Below are 17656 nucleotides of genomic sequence, written 5' to 3'. Positions count from 1 at the left end.
TCATTTATAAACAACCTGTTTGATCTCTTTTACAGCTGTCAAATAATCTATCTTATGTAATTTGCATAAATATAATGATAAAAAATATCATAATTAAATAAATCTTAATATATTATAAAAATAAAAATTAATTTTTACATTACAGTCAATAAGGTATTAGGGACAATAAAAAATATACGACTCATTTTAAATTTAATTAAATAAAAGGGATTTTGACTTTTTTAAATTGAAAAAAGGGAATTGAATGCTGTTAATTAGGTGAGTTCATTTATTGGTCATTAATTAGTTATGTTAGATTTTACTTTTTTAAAAAATATTTTTTTAATTGATATATCCCTCCTCGATTTGAGTTTTCATTTATTCCTGTTATTTATATGTTCTTGACGATAAAATAATCAAAAATCATTTGAAAATTTGAAGATTTGTAGAGAAGTAAGTATATACTCGAATGCTCTGTATTGCTAGATTTGTTTCAGTTTAGTTCTGATTGTTTTTTTTTTAGAATTTTTGTGAGTGGAGTTAGTGTGAGTATTTACAGTCGAAGAACGTGTTTATTGTGTGGGTCGAGAAGGTGGATGGAGTGTGATTCGAGTATGATCGTATGTGCTAGGTCTGGATAGTGGAGTGTGAGTTGAGAGTGCTATTTCTGACTATTCTCTCGAGTGGGTCGAGGTGTGCACTGTGAGTCGTGTGAGTCGAGGTGTGCATGTGCACACCTCGACCCACATAATACGTCTATATAATAGCATATTTATAATATAACATATTTTTTTAAATACATACTATTGACTATAATATAATAATCTTATCTATGTTTTGTAGGTTATGCCATCTGTGATCAAAAGAAGATGTGGAAGGAAAAAAACAAAACAGATTTCCATATGTAGGAGAATTTGGTAGAAGATAAGATTGAATGATATGTAATTTGTTTGAATTTAAAGACAATCGATTTGATTTTATTAATATGTAATGTGTTTGTGGTGAATTTTTAATTTTGGTGTGGGTCGAGTGGACAAGATTGTAATGTGTGTAGTAGATTTTTAAATTTGGGTCGCGCGGGTGGTAAATTGTTTCAATTTTGGGACGAGTGGGTCGAGTGATAATGTTAGAGGTTTGGTTTAGGGTTTTGTTTAGGGTTTAGGGTTTGGGTCGAGTTTGGGACGAGATGGGTTGAGTGGGTAGGAAATTTTTGATATTTTTGAGTTTTGATCATTTTACAATATATAATTCACTTTATATATGATTAGAATATAAATATATATAAAAAATTTATTTGTGTAACAATTAGTTATATGTTATAATTTAAGTATGTTAGTTAAAAAATTCATAACAGGTAGAAGAATGTATCTCTTATTCTAACAATGTGGGTTGAATTTATACTCGACTAAAAATCTTAACAAGTTTTATAATTCCACTAAAATTCATAACATATTTTATAATAATAGAACTAAAAAAATTCATAACAAATTTCATTACATATTCACTTTAATGTAATGAATGTATATCAAAGCATATGAAATTAATGTTTATTGTATATAAACATTAACAAATTTTATAAATTTTATAATTATACTAAAATTTTTAACAAATTGTATAATAATATGCTTCTCGACCCATATATATATATATATATATAGCTTTATGGGTCGAGAAGCCAAAATTATGCTTCCCAACCCATCTCGACCCACCAAAATTTGGTCGCGACTCGACCCAATTTTGATTGAAATTGTTATAATCCTTAGCACATAAAATTAAATTACTAAATTGAGTGTACTGCACCAAATATTTTATCTCTGTCTCATTTAAAAATGATACAATCTTCTTACAGATTTCAACGTATCTTGATCCTAAAGTTAACTTGCATTCAAAAAATTGATTCTTTCCAAGTTTAGCAGAAAGTAAACCTGTAAAAAAAAACAAACAAAAAGATTATTAGATGTATAAATTTAAAACAAAACAAAGGTTATTAATTATAAAAATTTAAAATTAATGGGTCGTGACGGGTCGTGAAGCAGTTCACGACCCAGGGTCGTGAAGTCGTGGGTCATGCAAGCCGTGCTTCACAACCTTAAGTTGGGTGGTGACCAATAAATTTCATATGTCAAAATAAATTTATTAACAATACGTGGTTTTCTTATTTGATTTGTTGCATAGGAATAACTTGTAGACTCGTGGTTAATTGTTAGCCAAAAAATGAGAGGATGGAAGGTTGAGAAGAAAAGGATTTTTTGTGAAGACAAGTAATGAAATGAGATCTAGGGTTGAGCCGGAAAAGATGGAAAAATTGAGTGGAATAAGTTTTTTTATTTAATTAAATTATAAATTTTATTATATATANCTGTAAAAAAAACAAACAAAAAGATTATTAGATATATAAATTTAAAACAAAACAAAGGTTATTAATTATAAAAATTTAAAATTAATGGGTCGTGACGGGTCGTGAAGCAATTCACGACCCAGGGTCGTGAAGCCGTGGGTCATGAAAGCCGTGCTTCACAACCTTAAGTTGGGTGGTGACCAATAAATTTCATATCTCAAAATAAATTTATTAACAATACGTGGTTTTCTTATTTGATTTGTTGCATAGGAATAACTTGTAGACTAGTGGTTAATTGTTAGCCAAAAAATGAGAGGATGGAAGGTTGAGAAGAAAATGATTTTTTGTGAAGACAAGTAATGAAATGAGATCTAGGGTTGAGTCGGAAAAGATGGAAAAATTGAGTCGAATAAGTTTTTTTATTTAATTAAATTATAAATTTTATTATATATAAAATTAAAATACACTAATAAAAAAATTAGTTTTTAAACAAATTTTAAATAAAAGATAAAAAAAATATATTATATTCAATCTCTTTTTTTAAAAAAATGTCGTGACTGTCGTTTTCCTTATTTTTTTAATAAACTCTTCCGTGACCGTTGTTTTCTCATTTCCCCAGGTACTAGTTAACTGAACAACTACTCTGAAACCATATCGTCGTTTCGATTATATCTGACCCCAAATTCAGCTCAATTTCCCAAAAAATTCACCAATTCGCCGCAATGATTCCACATTTCTCTATCCAGCAATAGCAGTACCGCAACAATGGCCTCTATTTTGACCATACATCGTCATGCGTCGTCATTTCACGTAAGTTAATGCTTGGAACCCTATTTTCCTTCGGTCTTCTGTGTGTTTTTAATATAATATATTATATTTTAAATTTTGTGTTTCGAGTAAAGCTTCGTACTTGGGCCAATGAACTGCAATGTCCCACGGAATCAGGGCGTGATTTTTTCTGCACGAAATGGAATCGAAGAATCAACCGCGGGAGGTTTGTTCTGGGAGCAGTTAGTTCAGATGGAGACAGGCGTCACCAAAACGATCCTGTTGTTGTCGAGAAGTCCCGGGAAGATGTCGCAGAGAAGCTTGAACGAAACCCAGTGTATAAGTTGCAAGAGACAATTAGCTCTCTCTCTCTACTGACGATCGCGGTAATTTCTTGTTCGGTTCGCTTGCTTTATCATGCGTTTTAGGAAATAATTTATTACTTGTTTTCAGATATGCCCTCATTTTGCTTTTCAAGGGTGGATTGTGAGAGCTTATTTATTGAATATGCCAGGATTGTTTCTCAACTTAAAGAAATGCCGATTCCGCGCTGCCCATAGTCTTGTTATGTTTATACCTGGATGGATTAAATTATCTAGTCCCAACTATTAATCCTACAGTAGGAGTTATTGAAGGTTTTAATGCCGTTGCAATGTCTAGATTGAATCAAATAATCAACGTTGAAAGACCTGTCATTTCATGTATTTAGAAGTGCCACTATTAGGATAGATTTTGGAAAATGTAAACTTTCTTCAAAGAGCAGCAAAACCAAAAGAATAAGGGTATGAACTTCTCAGTAGGAAATCTAATTAGAAATTAGTTGTCTAGTAATTTGCTTGGTTTTCCGGTGACTGATCAAAGGAGAAAAGTTTCAATCAACAGAAGTACCGAAGAGAATTAAGTGTTATCATTGCTTTATGAAAGGTGGTGAAATCAGGGGCTGTTAGGTCCCAGGGAACAGGGAAGACTTTGTTGTCAAATGATGGTCTGAATTTGTCCCATTTTCTTGAAAAATGATTAACATTCTTCTGCTTTTCATCCTTGTATTTTTAGTTGAGTCACATTCTTCTGCTTTTCATCCTTGTACTTTCAGTTGAGTGACATTCTTCTGCTTTTCATCCTAGTATTTTCGCTTGAGAGCCCGGGAAAGTTAAATTTAGATGGTGTTTTGGTGCGACATTATTCATTAACATTTGTGAGATTAAAATTTCAATCCCAGAATTTTTATATTACAGTTTTTCCATGAAATGCTTGTTTGCATGTTGAATTGTTCACTAGTTGGCATTACCACAGGAGATAAGTTTGATTGTTAAAAAGTAGTTGAATCAAGTCAATTGATTCACTTGAAAATAGTGCTTCTCCTGTATTGGGCCACTGCTTCTTTGAGATGAGCTTGGGCTCAAACATGTTTCTGAGGTGTGCAGCTGCTTTATATTGACTCTCTATTTTTGTCTTTTTTCAGACTGGGAAATTCCCTGGTATGAATATCACAATTGGATTATGTATTGTTGCCACCATGTTGATTATCGTGGTGAGAAGTTATACAGCAAGGAAGTCCAGAAACAGTCGTTCTGGCTCTTTAGCTGATCTTGTGCGCCGTGGACAGCTCAAATCTGATAGAAGAGGCATGTATGATTCTCACTTTAACATAATCATTGAGTCTTAAACATGCTCAAGCTTTTTGAGTTATAATAATTTAAGTATGAATTTATCTGATCACAGTCCACCAAATATATTTTGATGGTATCTAGCATAAGAGCGATATTTTTTTCTAATTTATATACATTTGTTTACTAATTTTTTTTATGGTGTTATTTTAATGTCGGTCCATGGTGATACATTTTTTTGAATGGTAGAAACCTTTCAGATTGGTTGTCAGCTGACGTTAAGGTGTTTCATTATTCCTTGTTCATTTCATAATTTGATTCTTCTTGTCATCTCTCTCCGCAGTTCTACGCCTCTCAAGTATGATGATCCATTTAATAATCCTATGATTAAGGTCAGCAAAAACAATTCAACAGTTGAGATGAGCGGAAAAGTGTATCGTTTAGCTCCTGTGACTCTTACAGGTGAGCAACAAACAATCCATCAGAAACGAAGATCCCGGGCATACCAGTGGAAGAGACCAAAAGTATTTCTCAGAGAAGGAGAGTCAGTTCCTCCTGATGTCGACCCCGATACCGTCAGATGGATTCCCACAAATCATCCCTTTGCAACTACTTCAAGTGATATTGACGAAGATTTGGCTCAAAATAATGTGTACCAGAAGAGTGGTGTCCCCTACCGTATCCAGGCTGAACACGAGGCATTGCAGAGAAAGCTTGAAGTGCTGCAAAATGTAAGCTGTCACTTTTGTAATCTGATAAAAACCCCTGAACCATTTCATGTAAAAAGCAAATGATATATAATTTCTTTGTTTTGAGGATGATCCAATAATTTTGTTTGAGCTGCAGGAGCAAAAACTCAGCAAACTGGTGATAGATCCTGCTGCAGCCAGAGGCTTTGAGAGGCCATGTAAGCCAAGTTTGAAGTCAGAAAATCAGATAGTGCACAATACTGCAAATTCTAAACTGGACTCTAATCAGTCTGCATCTGATCGGGTTCAGAGTTCCGGGAACAAACCACCATCCGAAGACATGTAACCCTGTTTCAGTCAGTCACCGTTTCTAGCAACAAGATATGAATGTGGCAGAGGAAATTTGCTAGTTAATTCCATTGCATGGAGCCTTTTTGTCTAATTCTGAAGCGACTTCGTGGAGTTCCGAAGTTTAAATGACAAACTTTGGTTTTGTAAATACAATTTCCTAGTTTTTTCGGTTCATGGATGTGCACGCGAATCTGGGACTTGCTGGCCTTTGTTTCAACGCCTCAGCTGCTTGTTTTTTCGAACTCGATGTGTTTGTGGTTTGTCACACAATATTTTCATAGTAATTTGAATCCTTTCACAATAAAATGCTCTCTTTGTTGCATCCAATTTTGGTATAGGAATTCTGGTTGGGGACTCTTTTCTACCCATCGCATTAAACATTTAAGGGTCCCAATCATAGTCAGACGGGGGCGACCCTGAAAGTGAATCTACAAATGAAAATAATTAATTTTTATTTCACAAGTTTTTTAAAGCAAAATTAACTCACTTGTCGTTCGACAAATGGATTGAACTAATGAAAGCTCCAGACATTGTATATAGCCAAGATTTTATAAAAGGAAAAAGAGAGACAAGCGTGTCTAATACACAGATTCCTTAGGGAACAACATTGGAACAAAGCTAACTGTAGCACAAGAGAAGATCAACTTAAATTGACGTCAAGATTCCCTCATTGCTCTAGTTTCGCAGCATGTTTGGCTCCAACCGCAAAAAACTCTGTGATCACTTCCAACGGCATACCCTTAGTTTCTGGAACCTTCAAGAATATGAAAATAAACGAGATCACGCAAACAACAGCATAAATGCCAAAAATGCCAGCTAAACCGATCGAGCTAAGCATTACAGGGAGTGAGTAGGTAACGATGACATCACATATCCAGAAAACCAGGGCGCAAATAGCAATGCATATGCCGCGAACCATTGTGGGGAAGATTTCCGAGCAGAGAATGTTAGGGATCGGTCCATACCCCATAACAAAGGTGCAAAAGTAGAGAACAACACAAATTGTTGAGATCACAGCATGAGCCACAGTTCCAAGATCAATCACGTTTCCGATAACCAGGACAACCAGTGATATTACCAAAACCGGAATGGTTCTCAGTAAAAGGTACCTAAACCAACATAGTGAGTAGTAAGACATCAAATTTCAAGGGGAAAGATGCACAAAGTGATGTCAATACAAGCATCAAGAATTCAACCGGCTCAACTTGCACATTGAACGGTTTTTACATGGTTGTCATAAAGTCCACACTCCACCCCACCACCCCATATATTACGCATACATAAACACTTTTTACCATTGAAACACAAAATTATCAGTGTACATTCCTGTTTCGAATGTTGTTCATGTGTTTAGTTGAGTGCCACCGGAACATTATCGGAAATAGGAAGCTGGAAGTGAGACAGAATTACAAATAAAGAAAATTATTTGGAAATAATATGCACATAAACATAGTTCAAGATCCACGAATCAATGGGTTGGATCACACTTTCAAGAGTTTGGTACCAATTCTGGTTAAATCTAGTCACAAATCGTACAAGTATCATGAGAAAATTTACGAAGCTGGGGCTACTAGTTAAATCATAACTGTGATGTTGAACTCCTAGGCAATTTTTCATACAAATTCCAAGATTAACAACGATAGACTCATAAATATAACCCTTTTCTTAATAAAAATCATATACGATGTGGAAAAAAATGTGAGAAACATTGTGAGAGAAGCGGCAAAAGGGACAAAATTTACCTTCTACCAGCTATGTCCATGAACCTCATAGCAATAGCAATACTAGGGAGCATCAAAAAATTGGTGAAGGCACTAATAAGGAAAGATGCAGAGTCTGAGCCAAGGCCAAGGTTGGATAGTAGAACTCCAACGCCTGCCTGTTGAAGAATTTGAGGAGTGTAGTACAAAACTCCATTGATACCAGAAAACTGCAAAAATCATAAGAAAAATGAAGTTTGAGTATAATTTTTTTAAATATAGTAATTGTAGAACTAATATTGTGAGTCAGCATTGATGAAAGGCATGTACACATAAGCAAGCTGCATACTCGCACTCCACAAGAAGCAACCAGAAAAATGCTGACAACTGCCACTTAGAGATGAATGCTTTCAAAGATGGCAAACTTTCAGAAATGGTAAAACATAAGCCTCAACTAACAAGTCAATGACACCAACCCACTGACTCTAGCACCTGGTGTGATTCGAACAAAAACCTAGGTGCTTCAAAATCAACAACTCTACTATTGGGATGCTTGATTGGTCACATAATCCATTTATCCATTGAGCAAACAGCCTCTCCCATAAATGGAAGAGGTGACAAGTCCAAACACATTTTTCTGACGAGAGTCGAGAGAGGTCAAACTAGTACAAGAAAATAGAAAGATGCATACCCAACCAATCCTAAACGGAATTAAGGGTAGACCCATTGGAATTGTATATATCATATGGAAATAATAGCATTTCATGTGTAATTTTTCAAAACTATGATGCTCGATGCCCAAAAAAAAGTCAACCATCTCCCTCAACCATATTCCTAGTGGATGAAGGAATGTTAAGAGATCTCAAAGAAACACATAATGCATACATTGATGGAAATTGAAGTTATATTGCTCGACACTCCAAGGAATAGTCAATCTAATAGGAAATAAAGAGAGATTAAGGACATGATGGTGCATGCCATCTATGAACATCTTTCTTCACATAATTACACCAAAAGATTTAAGCAATACCTGCTGCAGTATTTGGATCCCAATCCCAACCATCAATGCTCGTTTAACACCTGGTTCAAGAAGAGCAGCTAAGCGTGGTGCTTTTGAAGCAGCTTCTGATGGGTGCACCATTGCAGGACCAATTGGACTCTGATCCATAAGCTCCTTCGAATAAAGTGCTGGCTGGCTGACCAGAGCAGCCGCTTGGATAAACTCACCATCTACAGGAGCATCGCCTCCAGGGATTGAAACAAGAGAGCCACGTCTTGAGCCATGAGTACCCTCTTGGTGTAGATAAATCCTTTTAAACCCTCCTTCTTTTGTTCCATCTTCACCTTCTCTTTCAGACCATTTCCATGCTAACTGCCAACCACCACCAATGCCCATACTACTAACTGCTTCTCCTGCATTTAGAGTACTATGACGCCTCATGCTTAAAATGCTGCCATGGGACTGAGGATTGACCATGTCCTTCTCCATGCTTGTATTTTGACGTGAAATCAATGGACTCTGCAAATTGTCATCTGAATCTCCAGCACCGACCTCAGATGTGTAACCCTCACCTTCTCTTTGCAAACTCTCTTCATCCCACTCTTCATTTTTAATATGAGCTTCAGCAGTGCTGAACATGCTGCCAAAATTTGGGAATAGCATGCTTCGCATACTTCCTGTCTCAGGGAGTTTCTCATGAATACTGCCGAAGAGCGTTACGAGAGGATCCATTAGCATGCTTCCCATGCTTCCTTGGCGGGAGACAAGGCTAAGACGACTCTGACCTGTGACTGGACGGGCAACCCATGAGAGGCCTTCCTCGGGGCCATACAATTTGATACGGTCTTTATCAACTGATGGGTCTTGATTCTCATCAAGCTCATCTGCTGGACCAATGATATACTCTTCTATGGAAGTTTCACCACCAACTACCAAACCTTCAACTAGTAAAGCCATCTCACCTGTATATGAAAGCAAGGTTTTAAAAAGCGTGAAGCGCCCCGAAGCGTGGATGTCGAGCTCCAAGCTTTTCAAGCTTAAGCGAGATTAGCACAGGCTTAAGCGTGAAAAAGCGTTTTTTATCTTTAGTGTAATTGTAATTATCTCAAACCAATAAATAGATAAAATAATACATAAATATGATAAATTTAAGTCCGATGCATTAATTCACATATTTATAAAAGCATAAAAATCTCAAAATTACAATCTTTATTTGCTTTTGCAACTAGACCACATTAAAAATTCTAAATATTTGTCAAATCATTATCAGACATGTTTAATCATAATTACAATTAAAAAATAAACATCTAAATTATAAACCTAATTTATTCTTTTAAAATAAAAAGACATACCTTCAAAATAAAAAAATTTAAAAATGCGATTAATTGTTCTTAAGCACACTTAATTAAACGTCTTAATTACGCTTAATTCGATCAAACTACAGTTTAACCGCTTTTTCCGCTTTTCTCCGAAACGGGGCGTTTTTATCGAGCTTTAAACTTAAGCGGGCTTTTTAGAACAATGTATGAAAGTAACATCAGCTGAAGCCGTGTTATGAAGTTGAAATTTCACAAACTTCGTCAAAATAATCTAGATTACAAATGTTTCGGAAAGTATGGGTGACTACTAAGTATTAACAATGCTTCAACAACGAGCACGTGTCTGTACATAAATAGCTCAAAAAGAAAGACCAAGATGCCTATCAAGTGTTTCCATTCAAAGAGAGCGGAACAATTGTTCAACCATGACCAATTTGAATCTCATCAATGATATCTAAGAAGATTCTATACGTTAACATCTCAAATTTATTACAAGTTTTTTATGCTGATTTTTTGTGGTAAAAAGTTGGTGATTAGTGATACAGATGCAGTAGGAAATGAAAAGATACTAATATCGACACGAAAAAATCATCCAATTATAAGAATTTGAGCCAGTAGAAGTCCCAAAAACATGGACTTAAAAAATTTGTGACCAAAGCTGACCTACATTAATAAATTAAGAAAGAAGGCATTTGCAAGTGTGGTCCTTACTGGCACTTTTGGATCAAGCTTTCAACAATCCCTCAAACATCAGAGACAAGATGCAAAATTAACTATTGCACAAGACATATAAACTCAATGATATTATCACTAGTTTCGCATAATAAACATAAGAGTTTGATTTGTACATGCCTGATGGATATAACAATCACTGTTTTTTTAAAAATTCTAGCGTCGCTGACAAATACATGCTCTGCTATATTTGAATTTATGCTGAGCCAAATTCGAGTGCAGAAAATATGTAGATCCAATTGACATTCAAGAAAGCTTCAATCATATATATTCTGGGTAACATATTTGATTTTCAATCAATAAATATTCTGGGCAAAATATTTGAATTTATTAGGATTGGCATAAAGTTTAAAAAGTTGTCACTAAACTAATAATGGTCCTATCAATTGCACAAGTCTTATATGGAAACCAAAAAGTAAAATATTTTTGCATGGACACATCAATCTGTCTTTAAACCATCAGTCACACATCATTATCAAATGGAATGCAAGGGATAAAATCATATTGGTAACAGAACATTAAATACTTGGGAATCATTCCGGATTTCACAAATCACCTCTGTCATTAATTTGTGGTGTACCACATGCGATGATGTCCCAGCTACCAGAAAAGACAATAAAAAGAAAAACCAATAGTAAATCAAAGTCCTTGCCAGATATGTAGGTACCTTTTAATATATGAAGTATGAACAACGTCCATATGCCATCATGGCACCAGTTCAGATAAATGAGAACTAAGAATGACCATGATCTTTTTGAACAAGACAAAGAGAAACTCAGACTTTGGAGTTGGATTTCACTGGCGGAACTAGTGAGTTTTGACAAGGCACCAACCTCTTAAAGCCACCAGATTATGTTAGCATTCCATGGTAGATCTTAAACCTAATCATTAGATCATAGGCATCCAATCCATTGATCACAACAAACATAGTGACCTAGCACAATCCATCATGATTTTGACATGAAATTCAAAAACTACTAACTATAGTTCAGTAAATACAAGAGAAATGTAAAGTAATTGCTTGGCACCGCTCTTTCAACTGGATTTTCTCTTCCACTTCATTTCAAGTTTATTACTTGTCATAACAAAATAAATCTCACTACAAGCCACTTCCTGCAATTTCTCCTTAGGTTCATCATAAATGAAAAATCATTCAAATAAACAGATCATTATGAAAAATAAATTCTAGGCTTTTCAGAAACCACTGCCCGCATATAATTTTCAACCTTTAGATTCATTAAGACTATCTGCAAACCACCAACAAAATGTTGTTTGGCGGCTCACCCTTATGGAGGTAGTAAAGATCACTGCTTCATCTGGATGCCATAAGGAACTTCTGAGTTCAACACAGTTTGGGATATTTATGCTAAACTAGCTTAGGTAAGCATTTATAACTATATCACAGTCGTGCAATCTGTTAATCACAAGACACGGTTTATCTTAAATTAATGACATGTAGGCGGTTAGTGCTAAAATGGAACAATTTGGTAACCATTAGCTAGGCAACAAATGAATGTAACACGTGGAACTAGAGACAGAAATGTACCAGATACGTCCTCTCTGCCACGCAGTTTCTGCAGAACACTTTTAGCCTCAAGCATTTTTCCTTTACTTACTAGCCATCGAGGAGATTCGGGTAAAAACAATATGGTCAACACAAAGTATAAAAGAGAGGGAATAAAAAGAACTCCAAGCATCAGTCGCCAGCTAGGTGATGGCATCAAGGACATTCCAAAAATCATACAATAAGCCAGAAACATCCCACCAGAGCCTGTGAACTGAGGAAGAGTATTTAACAAGCCTCGTATCTCAGATGGAGCCGTCTCAGATATATAGAGGGGAACTAGAGTAACAGCAAGTCCAATACCAAACCCATCTAACAGCCTTGCCAGAAGAAGAACATATACGTTTGGTGACCATAGCATTATCAGGCCGCTGAGAAAATAGAACAAGGATGACAAAATAAGCATCGGACGTCGACCAATCCAGTCAGATATCGTCCCAGAGCAAGTTGTTATGACCGTGGCCCCAATGAGTGACATTGCCACAAGAAGACCTTCTACTGCAGCTCCCAATTGAAGCTCTTTCTTAATATAAACAACAGACCCTGAAAATATCAGAAACCGAAAACATTCTGACATGGCACCAGAAATCCACATCAAGTTTAAGTCTTGAATTCCCACTTAAATCTAGAAATACTACATATAAAACATAATATCTATAAACATTCAGAAGATGCTGTAGAGCAGATACATTAATCAATAGAATTCTGGCACAAAATTCCATAACGGTGTCTGAGAAAATATCTTGAAGACGGCCCAAGTGGTATCACGAGATAGATACCTTCATACCAACCAACACAAAAACTAAACATTCAATCGATTAGCTTGGAGTTTCAAAACCAAGAATACACCTCAATACATTGAGGAGAAGAGAATGCACAGTTACCTGCAATGGTGGCATTATCCCAACCCTGCAAAAAGTTGCCAATTGTAGCGGTAAGGGCTACCAGTGCTGCCCCCTTCATCTTTTTTCACCGATGAATTATAATTCAATTTCTTCAACAGAATGCTCACGACAAGAAACTAAAACCCATGAAATCCTAATACACAACAAGCTATTCAAAGAGGAAAAAAAAGGTATCAAACGACTAGAAAAAATTCACACCAAAAGAAAGTTCAAAAGGGAGAACATTCAGATTTCTAAAAGTGGAAAGAATTTTCATACCTTTTGAGAAGCAGAATGTGAGGGCGAAAAACGAGTGGTGAATGAATATACCCAGTATACATATTCACTTAGAAACAGAGAGAAGCGAAGCGTAAAACACAGCCGTTATAAGTACAGCTAAGAAATGAGAAACAATTCCCTGAATCCAACATTTGGCAACTTTGCCACCGAAATTAAATCACTGCAAATCTGACTTGAATCTCCCGAATAAAATTTGAACTGCCAAAGGACAAATTAATGCCTCAAAAACCGAAGCCTCAACAAACTTTACCAACAAATAAAAAACACAAACAAACACACACCGTTGAGTTCAAGAAACTCTTTCCTACACAATACAGACTAATCTTCATTAACTATCAAACATGGTCACAGAGATTTAAAACAATAGCGGAAATTCTGAAGTGCCCACAAGCTTGATACCGACAAATGATCATGAACTGTAACAAAGATTGAATCTTTAGAGTAAGATCGAGAGGTGAATTCTGTGAATGGAAATAAAGGGATAATCGAAAAAACAAATCTTGAGAATTAAAAACGGCGTTTACATTCCCGAGTAGTGAGTATGTAGGAAGCTGACGAGAACAAAAACTATAGGTGGACCTTTTCTAGTTAAATTTCCTCGAGAACTAACTTTTAGAAGGGGATGGAGATGTCAGAATGACACACGAAAACCATTTTTATATAAAAATAAAATATATTGATCTTTAAAAAAATAAAAGTTTAAATAATTAAAAGTTGAAAATAAGAGTCGTAAATATTGAAAATTAGTATGCGATGATATATGTAATGATGTATTTATTTTTGAATTATTTCCAAAGAAATTTTATAAATAAGTCTTTCAATTTGTGAAGAAAATCACAATTGAGTAGGGAGAAAATTTTATAAAGTGTGTAGTGTGATATATTTTGTGAGTTTGAAATTTTTACTTTTTACCGTAAATTTTTATTTTTAAAATGATCAAAATTAAAGAAATAAGAATGGTTTTCGATTAATTATGTATAAAGTTCGTTATTTTTCATTTATATTAATGCAACAACGCACACGTTACACATTTATACAATTTTTTATAATTATATTAAAATAAAAATAATATCATAATTGTAAATATTTAAAAGTAACTGATTGTAATTTGAAATTATAATATATATATATAACACATAGCACATTCAAACAATATGAATTGGAATTTGATTCATATGGAGCTGATTCTCTTGGGTTAGAGTCATTAAATTAAATAATTATTACATCCAATGTAATCATGGATGTTTCTGAAATTAATCAAGTATAAACTAATTCAAAGAATCGTTATCATTCTTACAACTAGTTACTCTGCACACGCGATGCGTGTAAGTACAGTTTTTTTATCGTTATCGATGGGCTAAAGTGAAATTTGATAAATTATGGAGGGACTAAATTGATATTGTATTGTTGAAATAAAAAAAATAAAAATAAAAGTGTGTGTTGAAATTTAAAAAAAACAAAAGTGTAATATTAGTATCATATAAGGGTAAAGTTTGAAGAAAAAATTGGTGTCCTTCCTAGATAGTTACTATCATGTCCTCAACTNATTTGGCCACTCAAAGTTTGAGGGTTGTGCCAGAATTTAGTGTCATATCTCTACGCAAAACATCTTCTAATTTTCTAGTGCAAATTAGAAGAGGAACAAATAATCCGGTCGTGGACNGTGTGAAGATAATCGTTTAATTTGTTTAATATAACTTTGTTGGCCCCTTTCTCTTCACGATGTCACACTTTTCAATATATTAAAATAATTTTTTTTTATAAAAAAATTATGTTAGAGTAGATGCCCTGCAAGCCAACGGTTGGCTAGGGAATTTATTGACTCAAGTGAAATAAACAATCTTTATTTTAATATAATTTAACTTTTAATAGTTTCGTTATACTTTATCTGTATACCCATGCAATCAGCATAGATAAAGTCCTTGATTATACTTTAATACAAATGAATCATAATTCGATATTGAAACTCATTTGTAAACACTGCATATTCTAAATTCGTTCCTAGTCGATTCAGCCGCCTAAAACATGGATAAAGGTCGCTTGAGCTCGAGACTAGCATCTGTGATGTTGTGTACTGCGTTTCTTGGTAAGGGCATAGAGATGTCCAAACATACAGATGGGTAGTCATATGATGATTATACCGAACAACCCTCACTCGGACTTTCCAAGTGGTTATCATTCATCGAGAGGATAAGTCCGTGGTTATGATTGTACACCATTAGTCCTTACGACCCGGGACAACACCGAGGCTCTATATGCTAGGGCTGTGCTTTGACTCGTTTACCGGCTCCAGGAGAGTCATCAGGTGGCGAGGTTGGGTACAGTTGCGACACATATAGGAGCCAGTGCATTGTAGTCGGGGATTCACCGCTCACCTACGGGTGTGGATATCCTATGTGATCTGATGAAATAATAGTGCGTGGAATCTCTGGCCAGAGTATGAGATGTACGTTGGAGAAGGAGTTCTCCAATAGTACATGCGATGCCACTATTATATGTGTCACATAGTTATCGAATTGATATGCAACCCTCGATGAACCAATGGTTGCAGATTCGATCGGGATATATGAGATGAAGGGACCGTACTGTACGCTAATCATAATCGACTGGTTCTTGCAGGCACTATCAGTGATACCTAGGGGATCATGGGGCGATGCTACTAGACGCTCTTACCATGATCCGATGGGTGCAATCAGAAATGAGTTCTGACATTCTTGATCAAGGTGTTGATGAAAAGAATGGGGCTAACTAGGGTAAGCCCGAATAAAGGAAATTGTCCTGAATCACAAAGAGTTGTGAACCCACGGCTAGCTGTATCCCTGAACCATTGAGGGTCACACAAGCACTGGTTTACTTGTTCCCGTTGAGATAATAAATTCAAGGAGTTGAATTTATAAAAAAAACGTTGAGATAATAAATTCAATGAGTTGAATTTATAAAAAATAAGTTTGATATGATCAATCGATAAGCTTATAAATAAAGTTTATAAAAGCTTATAGAAATTTTGAGAGCATGACTGCTAAAGATTGTCAAAAGAAGTACATCTGCCTTATTTAGATTTTGGTGATCTCGAAATTAAAGTGTGCATCGTAATAACAATAAGTTGAAATTGTCACATCGATGATGTTGGATCGTCGATCGGGATTATAATGAGATTAATGTAATGGGAGCATGAATCATGGGCTTGTAAGAGTATAAGTCCATCATGCAAATTTATTAAAGTTCAAATGGGCTTTAATAATTAATTATATTTTAATTGAGTTAAAATATAGCCCATTTAGTTTTTATAAAATATGGTATTGATTTATGTAATATGGAGATATTCATGATACCATAATTTAAAAACCTTGCACACAAAGAAAATATTAATGCATGATTAGTGGTGTGCCATTCTCGTGAGTCAAAGATTTGTTGAAATTTATTAACTTAATTAATATGATTAATTAAGGAAATTACAATTAGTTGATTCAATTAACATAATATATACATTACTTTGAGAATGGACCACCGATGCTTTTCACATAAAAAGGAAAATCGAGATTGGCCAAAAAGTTGGCATGATTTGATAATCTTTAATTAACTTAATTAATTTGATTAATTAAGAAAATTAAGGATTAGAAATAAAATAAGAATTTGATTCTTAATTTACAACAACAGACATCCGAAATCTTTTGGCAAGAAATTTTCGGCTCTCCCATGAAGCTCTCGAAATTCTCTCAAATATTCTCTCAAAAATTTGGCCACTCAAAGTTTGAGGGTTGTGCCAGAATTTAGTGTCATATCTCTACGCAAAACATCTTCTAATTTTCTAGTGCAAATTAGAAGAGGAACAAATAATCCGGTCGTGGACCTGATTCGGAGATCGAAGAACGTTCGTAGGGATTTACAACAAGAGCTACGTCCGCTAATACCGGTGTAGTTGGAGCCAAGTGAAATTATTCACCAAAGGTATATTTTAATGCCCTATGATTATTTATTTAATCGTAAAATCATACGAGCGTCCAAATCAAATATATTTTGATTGTCAAAATAAAATAAAAATTTTTAAAACTTCCGCTGCGTTTGGGCGCGTAGAAAACCGAGATCCAACAAATTAAACATCAGATAAAAATTCAAGAACATTAATTTTCTCCTCGGAAACCTTTGTGCTATTATTTGTGACAAAATCTTCATCAGGGAAAGCCAAATAAGTCAAAAAATTTTTTCCCCAAAATAGTATGGAATATGGATAAAAAGGAATGAAAAAGAACTAAAGTATATAATAAAAATATTATTTTAGTAATAATTTGAAAAATAATAAAATATACAGCATAGACGAATCAACTTTCATATGAATCAATATATTTTATTTAGAATAAGTTTTTTTTTTAAAGTAAACNAATCGGACTTTCCAAGTGGTTATCATTCATCGAGAGGATAAGTCCG

The 17656-nt window shown here is 34.7% G+C and overlaps 2 protein-coding genes across 4 annotated transcripts; one reads left to right on the top strand and one right to left on the bottom strand.

Annotated features, from left to right (window-relative positions):
- Positions 1 to 2941: 2941 nt before the first annotated feature.
- LOC140966432 (protein MULTIPLE CHLOROPLAST DIVISION SITE 1-like) lies at positions 2942 to 6059 on the top strand. Its single transcript, XM_073426724.1, has 5 exons — positions 2942 to 3127; positions 3220 to 3471; positions 4548 to 4714; positions 5036 to 5423; positions 5539 to 6059. The coding sequence occupies exons 1-5, from the start codon at positions 3083 to 3085 to the stop codon at positions 5725 to 5727; spliced, it is 1041 nt and encodes a 346-aa protein (XP_073282825.1). The 5' UTR covers positions 2942 to 3082; the 3' UTR covers positions 5728 to 6059.
- A 108-nt stretch (positions 6060 to 6167) lies between these two features.
- LOC140966412 (monosaccharide-sensing protein 2-like) lies at positions 6168 to 13856 on the bottom strand. 3 transcript variants are annotated; one of them, XM_073426705.1, is made up of 6 exons: positions 13513 to 13856; positions 12932 to 13429; positions 12030 to 12617; positions 8463 to 9394; positions 7475 to 7662; positions 6168 to 6841 (listed from the first exon to the last, which is right to left on the bottom strand). In XM_073426705.1, the coding sequence occupies exons 2-6, from the start codon at positions 13008 to 13010 to the stop codon at positions 6400 to 6402; spliced, it is 2229 nt and encodes a 742-aa protein (XP_073282806.1). In that variant the 5' UTR covers positions 13011 to 13429; positions 13513 to 13856; the 3' UTR covers positions 6168 to 6399. The 3 variants fall into 3 exon arrangements, with proteins under 3 accessions (XP_073282806.1, XP_073282812.1, XP_073282818.1); XM_073426711.1 differs by having other exon boundaries at positions 12030 to 12590; positions 12932 to 13856; XM_073426717.1 differs by lacking the exon at positions 12030 to 12617 and having other exon boundaries at positions 12932 to 13856.
- Positions 13857 to 17656: the final 3800 nt, after the last annotated feature.

The sequence above is a fragment of the Primulina huaijiensis genome, chromosome 2 (genome assembly GCF_012295235.1).
Source record: "Primulina huaijiensis isolate GDHJ02 chromosome 2, ASM1229523v2, whole genome shotgun sequence".
Taxonomy (NCBI): Eukaryota; Viridiplantae; Streptophyta; class Magnoliopsida; order Lamiales; family Gesneriaceae; genus Primulina; species Primulina huaijiensis.
The sequence above is the reverse complement of the archived record's forward strand: the minus strand, read 5'-3'. Positions and strand labels throughout refer to the sequence as shown.